The following is a 20,206-nucleotide window of genomic DNA, read 5'->3' as shown; positions in this document are numbered from 1 at the left end:
ACTGAGATGTTGATTGCAGTGGTCTAGACAGTCAGAGGAATTCTGAATAGATCACCTAATAAATGATTCCCTCACAAAGGACTGTTAGGAAGTCCAGGGGTGTAATATGTAGAAAGTATATAACCTACAATGTTCTTCCATTATATATTATTTGGTCTCAGACATTTCAAATATGTAATTGTAGATTCATTGAAAATAACCTGATAACACATGTCGATAAAAAAAAAGAGAATTTAATCACATTTTTGCTTCCTTCTCACTTGTGTTTACTGTCTACAGTTGACACTCCAGACCCCTATGTGGAACTTTTCATCTCTTCAACCCCTGATAGCAGGAAGAGAACAAGACACTTCAATAATGACATAAACCCTGTGTGGAATGAGACCTTTGAATTTATTTTGGATCCTAATCAGGAAAATGTTTTAGAGGTAAGTGAGTCATTGGGGGATAGTGGGTCAGTGGGGGTCAAGTGAGTCATTGGGGGGGGGGGTTATCTTCAAGTTGAGCTTGAAAGCATCACATTTTTCCTCTCACTGCCTTCATTCTTCTCGGGTAGGCAGCTGGAGTCCAGCTGGCAGTATACGGTAGATGAGCTTCTAGCTGCCACACATCAAGCTATGTGAGTGTCCAAATGCAGGAGTTAGGTGGGGCTAGAGTCTTTAATCCTCACCATGTAGTTTGCTACAGTCCATGGGGTCACAAGAGTCAGACGTGATTTAGTGACTAAACCATGCCAATCAATTGCACTTTGGAGAAAACATTCTTTCTGTTTTAAAAGGGGGGATCCAAGTACAAAGGATGAAATATTGCCAATTGATTAGGACGTCAAAGTAAGTTAACTTTATTAGCTTCAATTTGAAATACTTAGCTTTAAAATAAGTTCACATAGATCTTTTCCAACAGTTGCAAGCGTTTTCTACATTAACTTCTTTCTCATATTCCAAAATAGCGTTTCCTCTGAGAGGGGAGAAATTTCATTTTTCAAAATATGATAATGAATAGGTCAATCACAAAAGTGAAAAAGTGAATGATTATGTTAGAAACTCAGAAAGAAAAGACAAAGTATTATTACTAGTAGAATATTTAGGATTTCAAATGACTATTAAATATTATTTGAAAAATTTCACCTTTTTTAAGTATGGTGGAGATTTTAGATACAATTTCCAAAGATCCCAGAAAAAGTTGATACCTGTGCTCTATTTTTTACTCTCTACAGATCACATTAATGGACGCCAATTATGTTATGGATGAAACTCTTGGGACAACAACGTTTCCAATATCTTCTATGAAAGTGGGAGAGAAGAAACAGGTTCCTTTTATTTTCAATCAAGTAAGCAACACAACAGGATTATTTTTCAACCTCATGTCAGATAAAATCTAGTTAATCTGTAAAGTTGGAGTTTAATGTTTGGAAATCCTCTTCCTTCCTTTCTTTTTTTCTTAGGTGTGCTGCAGTTCTGAGATTTCAATAATTTTTTTTAAGAATAATAAGACTCTAGAAAAATTATTTACACTGAGAAAACATTAGATTCTTTTTACAGGAAACTTACTTTTACAGGAAACTAGTATTTTACAATAAGAAATGTAAGCAACTGGTAAACCAGGATTCAGAAAGCTTGTCACTGCATTAATTTATTCTTGTTGGGTGCAGCTCAGTGTTTTTGTCCCTTCAAATGACTTTCCAAATCTCTCTCCTCTCACTCAAATGTACATATGCCTTAATCTTACCTCCTTTCCTAACAGTTACCATCCCGAATTATCTCTTTCTTCCTGAACCTCCATGATAATTACATGTTGTTCATTGGGACTGAATCTTTTAACCTCTTCAAACTAAAATCCTGTAGGCCAGGAATTTAGAATAGTGGTCATGCATGCTTAAGAACTGACTTAAGCCCTGAGGACTACTTGACCAGCTCATCCAATCAGAGGAACCCTGGTGCATTGTGAACACTACGGTCGCACACTCCCCACTGATCCCTTTAGCTGCTCCAGGAAGCATGTCTTCTATATATTTTCTGTCCAGTGCCAAGAGATACACTGGCCACATTTTAAAGTTATTTCATTCATATTTCACTCTTTCAAGTGTTTACTGGAGTCTACCCATCATTGTGTTGTGTTCAAGGCATCTAAAGAAGAAGAAGATATAGGAAGCTCTTCCCTCAATTATCTTCATCTGGGGCAGAGGTGAGGTAGAGGTTGGGAAAGCAAATAGATACAGGGAGATATATGTGATGAAAAGAAACCACCACACAGCAAGATTAAGCATCAGTGAGGAATATACAGAGTGCAGTGGGAAGACAGAATAAAGAAAGATGGTGTTATGAGAGGAGGCCAGGTGTGGATCCATATCAGTAGGTGATTTTGAGCAGGTCAAACCGTGAACATAGCTGTTAACACCTTGTCATTTGAAGCCAGGTTGTTTGGTGTTTAAATCCCACCTTTGTTTCTTACCATCCATTTCATCCTGGCAAAATCACTTAGCTTCTCTGAATGTCAATTTACTCATCTGTGAAGTGGAGATCCCTGGAGAAGGAAATGGCAATGGGTTGGGCAGATCCCCTGGAGTAGGAAATGGCACCCCACTCCAGTATTCTTGCCTGGAAAATTCGGTTCACAGAGGAGCATGGTGGGCTGCAGTCCATGAGGTCTCAAAGAGTTGGACATGACTGACTGAGCATGCAAAGTGGAGATAATATCTCACAGGAGAATCACTATGATGAAATGAGTTGCTTCTATTTATCTATATAATTTATATATAATATATAGAATAGATTGTAATGCATATTACATTTAAATGCAATCTGATATAATTATTACTTATATTTATATAATTTTGTATGAAATATGATCATATATTAGTGTATACGTTAAGTATATAACAGTACATATAAAATGTGCTCAGTCGTGGCCAACTCTTTGAGGCCCCGTGGACTGCAGCCTGTCAGGCTCCTCTGCCCATGGAATTTTCCAGACAAGAATACTGGAGTGGGGTGCCATTTCTTACTCCAGGGGATCTGCCCAACCCAGGGATCAAACCCACATTTCTTTCATCTCCTGCATTGTCAGGCAGATTCTTTACCACTAGCACCACGTGGGAAGCCCATATATAAAATATATAACAATAATTGATTATAAAAATATGTATAATATTCGCATAGATTAGCCATCCATACATATAATACTCAGTGGCTCATACATGTGTGTGTGTGCCTGTTAAACAATATGTATGTTTGTAAAAAGCTGGATTTCAGTAGGCAGAGAAGCAGTTATGAGCATTCTAGTTTCTAGTAGAAACTGCCAAGGCATGGAGTCTTGAAAGAAGAAAGCAAGCCGAGGCATGACAAGTTACACAGCTTGGCAGGTACCTGCTGGTAGGCAGTGAGTTGAGAGTTAGAGATGGTTAAAGGTTAATATTACCTACGCATGTTACTAAGGTCAGTTCTCAACAGACCCTTGTTGAGGGCTTTGTAAGCATGACTGGCATTTCCAAAATGGAACGGTTTTTTCTGCTTTTCAGTCTGTGACTCAAAGATTGATTTTAAGAGAGGAAACTGTAGGAAAATATGCATCACCTCTCCTGTCATTTCCTATGCTCAGGTGTGTGATTGCCGGGCTCTGAAAAAGACTTTCTGCATTCTTGAATTTTGAGTAGCTTATATAATTATTTTCTTTACTGTGCTTGAAAAAACAGTTGGCCAAGCAACTTTTTTGTTTTCATTACACCATTCTCCAGAGTCCTTTGTAGTTTCAATCGGAATGAGAGTTCTTTTTTTTTAATTAATTTATTTTTTAAAAATCATTTCTTTATTTTTGGCAGCACTGGATCTTCGTTGTTGCCAGCTAGCTTTTCTCTAGTTACAGCGAGCAGGGGCTAGTCTCTAATTCTGATGGGCAGGCTTCTCGTTGTGGGGGCTTCTCTTGTTGCTGAGCGCGGGCTCTGAGAGCATGGGCTCTGTGGCACGGCCTCGGTACTTGTGGCACATAAGCTTAGTTGCTCTGAGGCACATGGGATCTTCCCAGTCCAGGGCTGGAACCTGCGCCTGCTGCACTCGGAGCGCTGAGTCTCAACCACTGGACCGCCAGGGAAAGTCCCTCCATTAACTTATTTCTAGATACTTTTAAATTCATGAATTTCTATGCACTAGAAAGAATGTCTTGCTTATCACTTGACTGTGTTTACCCAGAAGTTTTCAATGCTTCCCCTTTACAGATATGGAAAATGATAATGTAATAATTAAAATCTAATGATAATGTAATAATGATATCTAATGAAAATGATAATGTAATAATTTAAAAAATCTTTTTCATGCATCTTTGAAGTATTGACCTAGCCATAGCTTATTTTTTAATATGAGAATCTGAGTCTTTACAGTGTACCTAAAACTTTGCTTCATATCAGGAAAGCTATCAAAAGTTTCATTTTCAAGGAACTAATAGTCTGTTTGGAGAAGGAGTAAACATTATGATAAGCTGATAAGTAGTAGAATAAGCAATCTCATGACACACCTATTCATTGATTTATTTATTCAATACTGATTGTGTTCCAGGGAATATTCTAGGTGGTGGGCAGACAGCAGAGGACATGGTAGATGATGGTTCCCGGGGAGCTTGCATGTTGATGGGGAAAGTAAATAGGTACCAAGAAACAAAAGGATAATCAACATAATATAAGCCAGTGATAAATACTATGGGGAAAATAAAATAGAGGGGTGTGATAGAGAACAGCTGGTGGGCAATGGAGTTTATATAGTCAAAAAAGGCCTTTCAAAGGTATTATTGTTTTTAAATTTTCTTATCAAAATTTTCAAGCATATATAATGTTGAAATATTTTTACATTGGACACCCATATAAATGCTACCTAGATTCTACAATTAACATTTTATTCTTTTTGCTTTTCACATATATTTCTATCTGTCCATCCATCAAACCATCTTGATACATACTTATGTATGTATGTGTATATATATATATATATATTTTGTGGCCATAATAAGGCTCGTGAAATCTTAGTTCCCTGACTGGGGATCAAACCCAGCCTCTTGGCAGTGAAACTATGGTGTCCTAACCACTGAGCATCCAGGAAAGTCTCCATCTTGATACATTTGAAAACAAACTGCAGGTCAAGAGGGATGGGACATATGTATACCTATTGCTGATTCATGTTGATGTTTGGCAGAAACCAACACAATTCTGTAAAGCAATTATCCTTCAATTAAAAAATAAATAAATTTATAATTAAAAAATAAAGTAGACTGCAGGCAACAGCCTGTTTCATCCCTAAACACACTTCAGCACATCAGTAACTAGAGTTCAAGATTTATGAATTGCAATGCAAGTACAAAATAAATCATGTAGACAATGTATAAAATGAGAATTATAAGAATTATTCATCCTTTTATACAATTTGCAAATAACAATGGAGCACCTACTGTGTGCATAGTCTTTAGGCATTACCTATTCAGCAATACATAAACAAACAGGAATCCCTCCCCTCCTGGAACTCATATTCTATTGAATTGGTCAAAAAGTTTGTTTAGGTTAGTCCCCTAACAGCATACAGAAAACCCGAATGAAGTTTTTGCCTAACCCAATACCTGGTAAGATAAATAAGTAAAGGATACCTATGTTGGATAGAGAGCTAAATAAATCAGGGAAGGAGGAGGGGAGTAGGCATATGTCTGTGAAGAGGGTTGCAAATGCATTTCCAAAAATGTGACTAAGAACAGCATCTGTGATGATATCTGAAGGCAGAAGGCGCTCGGAGTGGGAAGGTCTTGAAGCAGAGGTTTGCCTGACTTGTTGAGAACAGCGAGAGGAAGAGTGTGGCTGGAGCACAGTCGTAGGGATGGTGCCCGGAAATGAGGACGGGCGTGTGGTCACAGTGGACCCTTGTGGGTCAATGGTGGGGGCTTGCTCTTAAAGGAAGGATATGGTTGGGTCACTGAAAGGTCAGAAGGCCATTCCGGTGGAGAGAAGAGTCCTGGACCTTTGTTCACAGTTCCAGGACTAGAAAGGACAAGCATGTTCAGGAAACGGTGTTTAGACAAGTGCCAGTGGGGGTGGGGTGGGGGTGGGAAGGGCATTCATGTGTGAAGGAAGGTACGTGGAGATCAAACCTCAGCAGGGCTCAAATTCAAGATGCTGAAATTTGAGTATTATCTTACTGATATCAGTGAGTCATGGAAGGGTTTTGACCAGGTCATGGGGGAATTTAGAGCAAACAGGATTTGGCTTTTTCTTCAGAAGTATTACTAAGTCAAAAGTTGATGGGTAAAGATATAGAATGTTTGATATTGAAAACAAGAAGGTTGATATAGCTTTAACAGACTAGCTCTGTTGAAAGTGGCAGGTATAGATGTAAAGAATACAGGGTGACATGAGCAAAAAATAAGTGTGGCATTACCTTTAATGTGTTGAGACAAAGAAAATGGAATGATTGCTCAGTGACAGAATCAGCTGAAGTTGGAAAGCAGGAAGTTCTTCAGCTTTTCCTGGGACTATGATTTATCATTCAATTCAATTTTAGAATGCTCCCTCTCTCTTTTCTTCTTTTTTTTTTTTTTTTTGAGGGAGAAAACCAATTTGAGCCCACAGTTTTGTTTCCCAGCTAACATTCATAAAACCTGAGTTAGGCTGTGCTTGTTGGAATCATAAGTTTGGAGAGAGTCAGAGTTGTCTTGCGAGCGAGTCTGGTGAGACGTGCAGATTTTCAGACCCTAGGCTCAGAGTCAGACAGACAGCCGTCTGGGTTGGACTCATGATTTGGCTACTTATTCACTGCATGATGTTGGATGAATTTTTTTTTTCTTTTAGCCATGCATTTCTATTTGTGAAGCAGAGTTATATGTAGTACCTACCTCTAAAGGTTGTGGTTATGGTTAAATGAGTTTATAGATGGAAACTTTTAGAGCAGTGCCTGGCCCACTAAGCACCAAATAAATATTAAATATTCTCATTATAATTTTACTGGCTGGATTGAAGTATTTCTCAAGTGCTTCATGAACCTGACTTAACTATTACTCTTGCTGATTTGAACTTACTGACCGAAATGAACTTCTTTATATACAGGTAGAGACTGTACATTTAGTGATCATTGTTTCAACCCAGTTCAGAATCAAAACTGCTCTAGTCACCCATTACTGAATATATCAAGTGCGGTGTTTGTTGCAGTATCCCATTTTTAAGTGGAAAGATAGGGTTTCTTCCAAATTTAGTATGTTTTGTATAAGCAAAATCACCCACTTCAAGAAAATCATGAACATGCTAAGGTTTTGAAGTTAGATGGGTAAAAATGACACTTTTTTAATTCTCTAGATAAATCTTTATCTTGGCCAATACTCTGAGGAAGGTGGTCTCAGATTTCCCACTGTATGGTGTTTCAATTGGACATATTTATTTATAAGTTAGTGTTATTGTTTTAAAATAGCCATATTTCATGGTTTCTGTGGTATCTTAACTTTGACTGAATGTTTTCTTTGGTTATTGCGCATTCCTGACTGCAACTTGAAGATGAATGAGAGAGTCCTATGGAAAAGATAGTGACAAAATTAAGAAAAGGTAGTTTTGATGGTGAGTTAGTATCAGAATGATTGCATTGGAAAACTGTGTATTGATATGTGAAGGCAAAGACTACGATTTAGCACAGTGAATGAGACAGAGCAGAATTTGGAGGGAAAGCAAGAGAAATATAAAATTTTGTGAGAAATTTGGGAGATCTTCAGCTAAGATGTGAATGCCATTGTATTAAAATAGGGCAGAGTTCAGACATAGGCCAAACAATTCCTGACTTTATGAGAGAACGCATTTGTATTTTGGCATGCTAGCAATGGAAACTTAGGTGAATCTATTTTGATACTTCTACAATTTATAACTTTTAAACTTCAGGGCATCTGAGAATGCCCTTGCATCCTTGGGATCCTCTTCTGCATCGAAGCTTCATCAAGGACTAGGACACTTTCAGTCTATTTAATGTTACTTATCTGACCTGACAGGCATCAGATACTTTCATTTTTGAAAGAATGGATAAATGAATGCCCTTGTGGGAAACACAGAAAACCTGAAAAGTGCTCAGACGAGCATAATGAAAGTAAATGAAGTTTAAAAAAGAGAAAAACTTAACAGCATGAGAGACTCCCATTTGAAAAAGAGTAGTATTTTGGTTTCGTAGTAGTGCTTTAGGAAGTCTGGTTTATTGTATGATAGCTGACAGTTACACAGTTCTTTCTGAATTTCCAGTGTCCACGTTAAAGAAAGGGAATTTATGGAAAAAGAGACTATTGTCAAATGTAAACAGGAAAACTCTGTGATAAAGTGAAACATGGCCACAAAAATAATAGTGTATTTGTTTGTCTTTCAAATCTTTTAAGACTGTCTGGGATATTTTGGGAGGTACAACAGCTCTGAATTCTTGGGTGATGGATTATATGATTCCTGGTAGTGAAAGCAAATTTAATTTTATTAAGAAACTGTATTTGTTAGCAAGACTTACTGTGGTGATCCTATTGCAATATATACAGATACCAAATCATTGTTATGTACCTGAAACTAATATAATGGTATGTGGAATTATATCTCAATTAAAAAATGTTAGTTTACAGTGATATAAAAAAATCATATGTATTTTTAAAAAATGCTTTTAGCAGTGTATCATTCAACTTTAAACATGCAAAATTTATTTAGCTGTGACTTGTATTGGTGAGATTATAATTTCCCCTCTGCACCTGGATTGCCTACTTTTTTACATCCACATCCAATTCCTTCTTCATAGGATGAAGTTACAGTTTATGTAAACATGATTCTTTGTAAAAATGACCCTTATTTGTTGATATAATTTTTTTGTTATCTTGCCTAGGTCAGGTAAATACAGATAAATTAGAAAATATCATGTCAGTCTCTTGAAAGATGTAATGATTATTGAGTCAACATGGTGATAAGCTGCTCTTTGTTTCTTACAAGGGGGTAAAATGAGTAAAGTACTTAGAAGGGATCAGAATTCAAAATAAGTTTTATTGAAAGTAAAGTCTGTAAATACTGGAGTGTTATAATAAGTGATGGTGTGGCATATTTGAAGAGCTCTTTACTAACAGGATAGATTTTCAAGTTAAAACTTATTTGACTGTGTGTATCCTTTGGAAATAATTTTAAAGGACTTTCTTAATGCTGGGCACTATGCTTACTATATTCGCTTTATTATTTCAAAATAACCCTGGGGAGTTTACAAGAGAATTAGTGGGTTAAATACCTTAAAAATTATTTTTAAGTCTGAAATGACTTTAAAAAATAGTTTCTTGTCTATAGTTCCCCTCCCCTGACTGCCCCAACTGAACATCTTCCCCTGTAAGCATCTAAAACTGTTTTATACTGTGAAATTCAAAAAAGAGATTGTTGTTTCCCCCTAGAATATGCAGTAGCCTGCTTTTTATATTAGTAATTCCTAGAAGAGGTGGACTTCTCTTCATTGTTCTGACTAAGTGTATTTAGGGGTTGAGGAGACCAGGGAGATTTGACCACCTTTCCTTTTAATAGCCTTTCTAATGCAAGCAACCTGGAAGAGGGTGATGCAGAACTGCTTCATGCAGTGTGTGGGAAGGAGTTTTCAATAGTTGTTTAATGCCTCATAGGAAGTACATATTTTTGTAGCTCTTTTATCTGTAATGATATGTTCCAGGTGAAAGATGCAGAGAGACTGTGAATGTCCATCTTCATAGCATGTCTGAACATAGAGCATCAAGTGGGAGAATTTAAAATTTCTTCCAGGTTGTGGGTGGTCCTCTGGGGCAATACATGGAAGTAAGGACCTGAATCCATGTGACAAGGACCATGGCAGCACCTTCTATAATACTCCAAATTTCAGAAAAGTCATGTCTTCTCTTCTCTCCTCCTGCCTTCGTTTAAAGAGTCTTCTCAGTCTGTCTAGGATCATGAGTGTCTTAGCCAAGAAATGTTGCATTTGGATGTAGAAGGGACATTCTCATGGAGAAAATAAATATGACCATAAACAGAGCAGTTAATTTTCCTTCTATTATTGTTGGGACAAGTAAGCATTAGATATATTCAGGCATCAGATGTTTTTAAATTTAAAATATTTAGAGATCTACCAGTTGAGAAGCCAGCTTTTTTCCACTTTCTATCACGAGGTGTCATATTGAATTAGGAAGCCCATCCCAACTTTGAATCTTTCCATGAGTTAGAAAACTCCGTATTGTAATCTTGTTCTTTTAATTTCCATTCTTTCTTGGGGCTTTTGCCCTTTGTAGATAAAAACAGTAAATCTAGTCTCATTTTAATATCAGTTTTCATGTATTCTTTTTTTAAACAAGCAGACTGTGTTATATCCACTTGTTTTTCTTACTAAATATCTAAAGAATTAAACTCACTCAGTGTAAAATGCTTTCCAAACCCCTCTTTGGGAAAGACTCCATTTGGAATGTGGAAATAGAAATGTGCTGAAATGTGGTCTGAGCAGTGCTTTCCTTGATAGAATGCACAGCAATTACATAAATTGTTTATAAGCCAATCACCTTTTTGATTTAAAACTGAACTACAATTTATCTAGGTACGCATAATTCCATTTGTACTGGGATTCTTGATTATTTTATCAACTTCAGAGTAATACTGAGTATTCATAGAATTCCTTATGAGAACTGCTGTGTGGGTGGGACCAGCCTATGATTTTTTCCTCTAGTAGCAATGAAATGTTTCTTGACTGGAAATGATACCTTATTTGCTCCTCTTCCACACACACATGCACAGTAATTCAACAGATACTTATTGATTGTATGTTGTATGCCAAACACTGTAATGAACTTGTAATAGAGACCTACTTAAGACAGAGCTTACAATCTAGTGGGAGAGGCAAATTTTTGTACAGATAATTTCCATGCCTTTTTCTTACTCATAAAATTCAGTACTGAGAATTATCCATGAGCTTTTTTTAACATTTTGGAAAGCTCCATCTAGTTTGTTTTATTCCATCTCCTGAAACCAAAAAAAGAAAAAGTCAATAATCTGCAGCATTTTGTGTTGGCTCAAAAAATATCCTCTTCCCATTTTAAGAGGCATATCCTACTTCTGTTCTATTTAAAGGTATTCAGCACATTCATTCAAACTATATTCTTAAGGTAACTGATGTAATAAAAATAATAGCACCAGCTTACAATTGTGCAGCAAACTTTGAAACATTTTCTCATTTGGTTCTCGTAACCATCTAAAGCTACATCATTTATCACTCATGGCAGGGATAATATTGAGAAGGTCTTTCTATACAATAGATTTATAGTCTCTGGAAAGACATTTTTAATATGCCTTTTCTCGTGGATGTTAGTCATTCTTTTCTTCATTAAACCCAAATCGGCCTGTTGGAAGGATAGAGTCCTCCTAGAAGTTTGGTTGGTTCACACAGTATTGAAGAAATAAAAACTTGAGCCCCACATCCCAGTTTCAGAAGTTTTTTACACTGACCACAGTTGGCTGGCCCCCAGGTCTTGCTGTCCACCCTGGACAGGCATTCTGTCTTTGGTTTACTACAGCGTACATTTGTCACAAATGCGCAATTGTGACCTTTTCATCCAGGTTTTCTTTAACTTTGGCCACTGATTTTGAGGCCTGGGGATAGCCCCTAAATAATGGTACACATCTCTGTAGTTTTAAATCTCAGGAAATTTTTATGATTTTTGAAAAATGATTTTTAAATGCACTGCTTTTTTTTGATGAAAGAGGATAACAACCCTATCAACGCAATTGTTATGCTTGTTAAAATCATGTATAGGACTTCTCTGGTGGTCCAGTGCTAAAGACCCTGCCCTTCCACTGTAGGGACGAAGGTTCATGCCTTACAGTGGGATCGCTGTTCAGGGAACGTGATCCCACATACCCCATGGCACAGCCAAAAAGTAAAAGAAAAGAATGATTATAAAGTAGGCTTAGCTCATGAAAAAATAGCAAAGAATTATTTACTGAAATACACCTATAATTTAGGATCTTAATAGAGCTATAGTACTTTTATTTTTAATGTAGTTTTAGGTTAAAAGTCATCTGTCACTCAAAAATTATTTTGACTTTGTTTGCATTATATATAACACACATCCATTTTATGACCTACCTGACTAATTTGTCTGTTCTAGGTCACTGAAATGATTCTGGAAATGTCTCTTGAAGTTTGGTAAGTGCATTTATTTCATTGGAGGGAAAATATTGTGAGTGATCCACTGATTTTAATTGTTAAACATTATGCTTTTAATATATTAAGTAAAAAAAATATATGAAGTAATTCTGACAGCTTTATCAAAAATGTGCACGAAATGTACTTTGCATTTCTTTAGCTCTCTCCTATTAGCTATAGCATTAAAAAAAAAAAAAACAACTAATATTCTTTGCTTAAGTTTCCGATAATTTGGTGGTTAAATCATAATTGTCAGAAGAGCCTTTAGAAAGGGCCCTCCATCAAGTTAAGTATCTATTCCCATAGAGATAAATACAGCTATTGAAGGTGATTTTTCATTGTTGATTCAGATGGATATTAAAAAACACGAAAGTGAACAGGAAACTCTAAGAGGAGACACTGAAATTGAGACTGCCTTTGTTCATAATGATCAGCAGGAAACAAATGATTACGTTCCATGATGTGTGTTGTTCTTTCAAAGTGGCCTCCAATAATGAATGCTGGAAATTCAATTTATTTATTTTCAAATGGTGAGACTTAGGGGAGTCAGGCCTGCCTTGAGAATAAGTTCATCTCTCACCTAAGACTGAGGTCAATAGATGCTACCTTCCTCAAGCTCTCTGCATCTCTTTGAAGTGGGTTTTTACCAAAGTTACTAATGCTGCTGCTGCTGCTGCTAAGCCGCTTCAGCCGTGTCCGACTCTGTGCGACCCCATAGACGGCAGCCCACCAGGCTCCCCCGTCCCTGGGATTCTCCAGGCAAGAACCCTGGAGTGGGTTGCTATTTCCTTTTCCAATGCTTGAAAGTGAAAAGTGAAAGTGAAGTCGCTCAGTCGTGTCTGACTCTTAGCGACCCCGTGGAGTGCAGCCCACCAGGCTGTTCTGTCCATGGGATTTTCCAGGCAAGAGTACTGGAGTGGGTGCCATTGCCTTCTCCAACATGAACACCACAAAATTAGTGTAACATTTAAATCTTATAACTTGCTAAATGAATGATTATGGATACATTGACATTGGGTTTATATATTTTTCTTATTTTGATCCCTGGATAATGTTGATTCAACTTAGAGAATTATTACATAAGTTACTGCTGCCCTTCAGTATATATCAGGATGTATCAAAGGACAGTCCAACTTTTTTACGTCTGTTATTTTGCATACGTCGATTCTCGCTTATAAGTGATATATTTTGGCATGAGATTAGAAATATTTTTGTTACTTGACTATGAAAGTAATGCTATTCATTTTAATGGGAAATGGTCTCCATTTGTGTAATTAGGACACTATTAGCTTTAACAAAGCAGAATTGTCAAAAATAATGTAGGAAAAATACCTCAGCTAAATAGTATACATAGGTCCCAAAGCAATTTACTATATATTTACAGTAAACTTCAATCAAACTCTAGTTTTATGTGTTAATTTGTCTTGACTCTAAAATGAAATGCTCTTTAAAGAAAAACTCAATGGAATGTCTTCAATTAAATAAAAAATAGAATCAGGAAAGAAATTAATTAGAGAGCTTAAAGATAGTACAGAAGATATGAACCATACTTCTGTTACTATATTTGCAAAATTATTCAAAATGTTTTGAATTTTCTTTTACATATTTTCATACTGATATCTTCTAAACATCTATGTTCATTGCTTTACTTGTAGATCTTTTAAAAATCAATCTTCTTGTGCTTAATGTAAGATAATGATCAGTATAGTGTATTACAAGGAACATGAGTTGTAGAATGAGAAGTCCTGGATTTAAATATCTGCTTGCTAATTTTGTTAACAGTTGAAATATTTCTAATCACTCTTTTACTTATTTGTAAAATAAAAGTACTTTATAAGTGTATCTATTGTGACAATTTAATGAGGTGTTCTTTCTAAAGAGCATGTCTTACAGGAAACTTTTCCACATGTTTGTGGTGATACTGCTTGTAGTAGTTAAAAAAAATGGACATAACACCAATACTTATGGATACATAAATTGTGCAATAATCACATAATGAAAATGCCTCAGAGTAGTAAAGATATTTGTATTAGTTCTACTTATAAACACAAATGAATCCTCAAAAAAAAGTTCAGTGGAAAAAGTGATTTGCAGAATACATCTGGTTGATAGCATTTACACAAAATATTAAAAACCTATAAAACGACTCTTGATATTTAGACCTAAATGTATAAGGTAAGATTATAAATAAGTACATCAGAAAAAGAAAGAGCAAGTTGAAGATGGTGGTTACCTGTGAGGAACAGAAGAGGAGATAAAACTGAGGAGTGTCCCTTGGATGTTGCTGTGATAAGATACAATAGCATTGTTTTATAGTTTATTTCAGATCCCCTCCTTGGAAACGGCTTGAGGGAAGAAGTGAGAATATATCAGTGTAGTTACAGGGGTTGTGGGAACTGGATGATGTATAACAAGGCTATAGACTTGAGGACATTAGTTTATTATCTCTGTTTTATATACAGTTCATCCCCAGACCTCCGGTTTAGTATGGCTCTGTGTGACCAAGAGAAAGCTTTCAGACAACAGAGAAAGGAAAACATAAAGGAAAACATGAAGAAACTCCTGGGTCCAAAGAATAGTGAAGGCTTACATTCTACACGTGATGTGAGTTGGAAATTTTTCAAAATGTTTTTGCAATTTAATAACAATTTTGTTTGTACTTTCTCTCAAACTCCTCTCAAATGTGAAGATATTGAGACTGAGTATTATTTCTCTATCTTTCTAAGGTAAGGTGAGTGTTTTATAAATGGAAACTCTTTGAGGAAGATCATCACAAGGACTGCCCATATTTGGTAGTATTTATCAGATGTAATTTTTAAAAGAAGCATAGTCATACTGATGCACAAACGAGATGTTCATTTCATTTGTAGGAAAAGTTTAACCTGTAAACGGGTCATTGAATTCATTTTAATACAAACTAAGATTAAATAATTGTGGAAATTATCATTACTGAACCAGAACAAAAAGTTCTAAATCTTAATGACAACAATAAACAAAATTTTTTTCTTAAAAGACATGAATAGGGGAGATAAAAGGAAATGTTTCAAGTTATTACTATTTCATAGCAGGGAGTGAAAAGATATCCAAAGTTGACCAGGTAGTTAAAACAATGATCTCCACATGTGAATATTTTTCATGATTCTAATTATAGAGAGATGTTAAAATTTAAGAAGTTTGTCAATGAATATTGAAAGTACAGTCCTTCAATTGTACTTTAACTCCTTTTTCTTCCCTTAAATTCCAGCAAAGTAAATGGCATTTATTTTATTCAGTAACATATTATACAATCCAGTTTTTGTCTGTTTATCTACTTACCCCTTCTCTGATTTATGTATGTAAGTATGTATGTACGTATGTATCTACCTATCTACCTGCCCACCTACCTATCTACCAATCCATCCATCCATCTATTGGTCTATTCTTCTTTCTGAAATCTACCAAATAAATTCCTGCCATGGTTAATAATTCTGTATTATATATTTTAAAGTTGCTAAGGGTAGATATTAAAAGTCTTTATCACAAGAAAAATTTTTATAACTATGTACAGGGATGAATATTAGCTAGACTTATTGTGGTGATAGTTTCACAGTATATACAAATAACAAATCATTATGTTGTACACCTAAAGCAGTTATAAGATATGTCAATCATACCTCAATGAAACAACTTTAAAAAAAGTGCTGTAGTCATGCTCATCAAATGATAATAATGGGATTTCTTCTTAATGGCATATCAGGTAATATTTTTTACTTATTGTTTTGAGCTTTTCTGTTAAGTGAATATTTTAGATGAATATAATTTACTTTTAGAAAGACATTAAATGCATAAAAGTGAAAGTCGCTCAGTTGTGTCTGACTCTTTGAGACCCCATGGACTGTATAGTCCATGGAATTCTCCAGGCCAGAGTACTGGAGTGGGTAGCCTTTCCCTTCTCCAGCAGATCTTCCCAACCCGGGGATCGAACCCAGGTCTCCTGCATTGCAGGTGTATTCTTTACCAGCTGAACAACAAGGGAAGCCAAAGAATACTGGAGTGGGTAGCTTTTCCCTTCTCCGGGGGATCTTCCTGACACAGGAATCGAACTGGGGGTCTCCTGCATTGCAGGTGGATTCTTTACCAACTAAGCTATTAGAGAAGCCCCTATTAAATGTATAAGTCAATATATATCTATAAGCATGCATATTTATCCCCATGCATATACTCACAGACCAGGGATTCCAGATTATTGTAAATTAAGGACCAAATGCAATTGCAAATGAGAGAGAAATTCTGAGTAAGGGGACCAGATGTGTACCTGCTCCGTATGTGATGACAGAGTATCTACCTGTGTTTCTAGATGGGTGTTGGGGTCAAAAGCTGGTCTGCTGATGCTGAAATGGCTTTGTTATGATAGGCGCAAACTATAAGATAAGATGTTGCTGATGGGGAGTTTTTGCTAAAAGGAAGCGTGGAGGAGGAGCAAAACTTCCATGGATGTTTCTATTTAAGAAAAAATGAGGGACTTCTCTCAGTCCTTCATATTGTGGTTGACTGTTGTCTCAGTTAACGTGACTTCCCTGGTGGCTCAGACGGTAAAGCGTCTGCCTACAATGCGGGAGGCCTGGGTTCAATCCCTGGGTCAGGAAGATTCCCCTGGAGAAGGAAATAGCAACCCACTTCAGCATTCTTGCCTGGAAAATCCTGCAGACGGAGGAGCCTAGTAGGCCATAGTCCATGGGGTCACAAAGAGTTGGACACAACTGAGCGACTTCACTTTTTTCACTTTTCATTGTCTCAGTCAATAAATCCTTGAAGACACATCCTTGACTACATATTACTCAGAAGTTTCTGGCTTCTTGGGATGTCTTTATGATTTTGCTTTCTACAATAATCCTTTCATCAGCAGTTCTACACCTTCTTTTTGTCCCCATCCTTGGCTGGCACTGTTATATCCTTGGAGCAGAGAAATGATATTTCAAGTTATTTTTCATTTCTGCCATTTGTCATTTGTTGAGACATTGTGCTAGGAACTGAAGGTGAACAAAGCTGAAATGGTTAATACCAAACAGTCACTTTCCTTAGTGAGGTTTAAAGCCTCGCTGGGGAGGAAGACATTTAAGCAGGTAAAAAGTGATGGAAATGGGTACCTCTGTTAATTTATGGCTACCAGCTTCATTTGGGAGACTCTTTCTGGCTGTCTAGGTGCTTCCTCACCTAGTTGCTTTCCATTTATTTGCAAATGGAATAAGAATGTTTCTCATTCCCAGCTGCTGACCCACCCTCTGGCTCCCTCACAACGGATAGACTGGCCTGCTAATCTGGGAAATGAAAGTCATGAGATGACAGATCTTTCATTTCTTGCCAGAGGATTGACATATTCCATAGCCCGGGCTTAGCCTTTGCCACTTCCCTCTGAGTTCAGTTCATGCCTTTTCTCTCCAATTCAGTCGCGTCACACCACAGATAGGATTGCAAACCCTGATTAGGAACCCCAACATAGCAACTTTCCAGTTTTCCCAGCGCCCCTCTCCACCTCTATTGTTGGCCTCAACCTCTGCATGAACTTTTCCTATAAAAACACACCTATGCTCTAAACTCTGATACATTTAGAAAAAAAAAAAAAAAACAGAACCAGAAAAATCCCCCTGGAATGGACGTTCCCTTCTCTTTTCCGCTCTGCTTCTCTCCTTATCTTCACAAACTTTTCCACAGTTTCCTACACAATCTCATTCTCCTTTCTTGCTTCCCTCAGGCTTCTGCCCTCAGGACTCTACTGCAGTGACTCCACTAGTCCCCAGGACCAAAGGATCTTTGGTGCAAAAGGATCTTCTGGCTCTGTCTTAAACCTAATTCTATAGCTGCAAATGACTCAGGTTTTCTGCTATTTGAAGCATTCCCTCTCCTTCACTTACCATCGTCTCTCTTTTTTAAAAATTAGTTTTTATCAGAGTATAGTCACTTTACAATGTTGTGTAAGTTTCTACTGTCCAGCGAAATGAACCAGCCATATACATACCGTATATCCTCTCCCTTTCAGGCTTCCTCCCCATCCAGGTCACCACAGTGCATTAAGTAGAGTTCCCTCTGCTATTTGGGCTTCCCTGGTGGCTCAAGAATCTGCCTGCAATGCAGGAGACCCTGGTTCCATTCAGTAGGTTCTCATTAGTTACCTATTTTATCCGTAATATCAATAGGGTCTGTGTGTCATTACCAATCTCCCAAGTGTTCTCCCCCTTTCTCTCCCTTGGCATCTGTATGTCTGCTATCTTCTCTTTATTTTCATCATGCCTATTTGGTTCCCTTTACCAGATCTTCTTTCTCTGTGCATTATTTAATTATGAGTTGTTCGATGCTCAGCCCCAAGCCCTTTTTCTCTGCATTCTGCACTCTTAAGAATTTTCTCTCTCTTCCACGCGTCACCCAACAACACCTTTGGGCTAAGAACCTTCACGTTTCTCAGTGACTTAGAACCTCCTTTGTGGTCTTCAGACCTGAATATCGGTATCTCCTTTTTCTGATTCACTCATTTGTATTCCTCACATCTCACACTCAGCAAATCTGAATCCAAACATCAAATCCTCTCCTCCTTACAGTTCTACTGATGCTTGTCCTCCTCCTTTCCATTTTTTGTTCACACCGAAATCTGAATGATCTTCCCAAAACACAAATCTGATTTTACCAAACTCAAGCTTAAAATCCTTCCCCTGCTCTTAGGACTGGCCTCAAAGCATCTTTCCAGCTTCATGTGTTGCTGTGCGTGCGAAGTCACTTCAGTCGTGTCCAACTCTTTGTGACCCTTGTGAACTGTAGCTCACTGAGCTCCTCCGTCCATGGGATTTCCCAGGCAAGAATCCTAGAGTGGGTTGCTGTGCCTTCCTCCAGGAGATCTTCCCAATCCAGGGATCTAACCTGTGTCTCTTATGTCTCCTGCACTGGCAGGCGGGTTCTTTACCATCATCACCACTTGGGAAGTAAAGTGTACAGCAAAGTGTGGACTTCCCTGCTGATTTGGTGGTTAAGACACCCATGTGTTCCTAGTTCATCCCAAATCGCCTCCACCCCCTCCACCGATTATCTCTTGGTTCCAGATCTCGGCAGAACCCTTTCCCAGTTCGCATTTCTTGTGTGCACATTGTTGCTTCTGTCTGCCTTTGCCTCCCCCATCCCCCCTTCCTCCACCCACCCCCTTTTCAGTGAACTTACAGCCTCTCAGTCTTGTATCGGAACATGTGTTACTCAAGCAGTCTTCATCATTCGCTCCTCCATCCTTCTCTCTCTCCCCCTGGGTCCAAGTTAGGTCTCTCAGTCATGTTCTTTTATAGCGCAGATATGTACATTATCTTCTCTGAATTTCCCTCAATCAAACTTTTAAAATACTATATTCATTTAATGTCTGTTTTTTTTTCTGTTAGAATATAATTTTCATGACGAGTACAGCAGTGTCTGTGTTACTCACCTTTATATTCCCAGCACCAGCTCAGCTCCTATAGCTTGCAGTAGACCCTCAGTAAATCTGGTGTTGTAATGAAAACAGGAAGGAAGGGGGCAAGGCACAGCCTTTAAAAGAATGACATAGCCATAAGATACGACAAAAAAAAGAACCAACTAGGTCCAAGGTGGTCAAATATTCGACTTCCAGTGGACCTTGAGCCTTATCGTACGCTCGTCGTAATAGTTAACTAAATGGCATGCCCACCAGCACCGTGACAGTTCTGAGGCTAACCATCAAAGGCCAGAAAGTGGGCCGTGGCATCACTGCTGGAAATCTCTGCCCCTTCCTCCAGATAATTGGAATAATCCCCCCACTGATTCGCCTATGAAATTACCTGGCCCGTTAAAACTAACCACACTATTTTTCAGTGCTCCCTAGCTTTCTGAGATGGCTCATACTTGGTGGAGTGTGTTTTTCTCTAAATAAATCCACTTCCTACCTATCAGTTTGTACCTCACTGATTTCTTTCACAATGAGACATCAAGAACCTCAAATTCATCAGGAACAGTAAGAGTCAGGGCACACATGTAGGCCGTGGTTTGGCATTTCAGCCAGGGGATGGGTTCACCAGAGA

The 20,206-nt window shown here is 37.6% G+C and overlaps 1 protein-coding gene across 1 annotated transcript in view; it reads left to right on the top strand.

Annotated features, from left to right (window-relative positions):
* The window catches only part of PLA2G4A (phospholipase A2 group IVA), a 169,351-nt gene that overhangs the window by 76,079 nt on the left and 73,066 nt on the right, over positions 1–20,206 (top strand). The window contains exons 4-7 of the mRNA XM_043485362.1: positions 280–428; positions 1,217–1,330; positions 12,124–12,161; positions 14,624–14,765. Of these exons, the coding sequence (XP_043341297.1) occupies positions 280–428; positions 1,217–1,330; positions 12,124–12,161; positions 14,624–14,765 (443 nt within the window). The remainder of the gene's footprint in view (positions 1–279; positions 429–1,216; positions 1,331–12,123; positions 12,162–14,623; positions 14,766–20,206) is intronic.

Source organism: Cervus canadensis, chromosome 13, assembly GCF_019320065.1.
Source record: "Cervus canadensis isolate Bull #8, Minnesota chromosome 13, ASM1932006v1, whole genome shotgun sequence".
In the NCBI taxonomy this organism is placed as follows: Eukaryota; Metazoa; Chordata; class Mammalia; order Artiodactyla; family Cervidae; genus Cervus; species Cervus canadensis.
The sequence above is the reverse complement of the archived record's forward strand: the minus strand, read 5'-3'. Positions and strand labels throughout refer to the sequence as shown.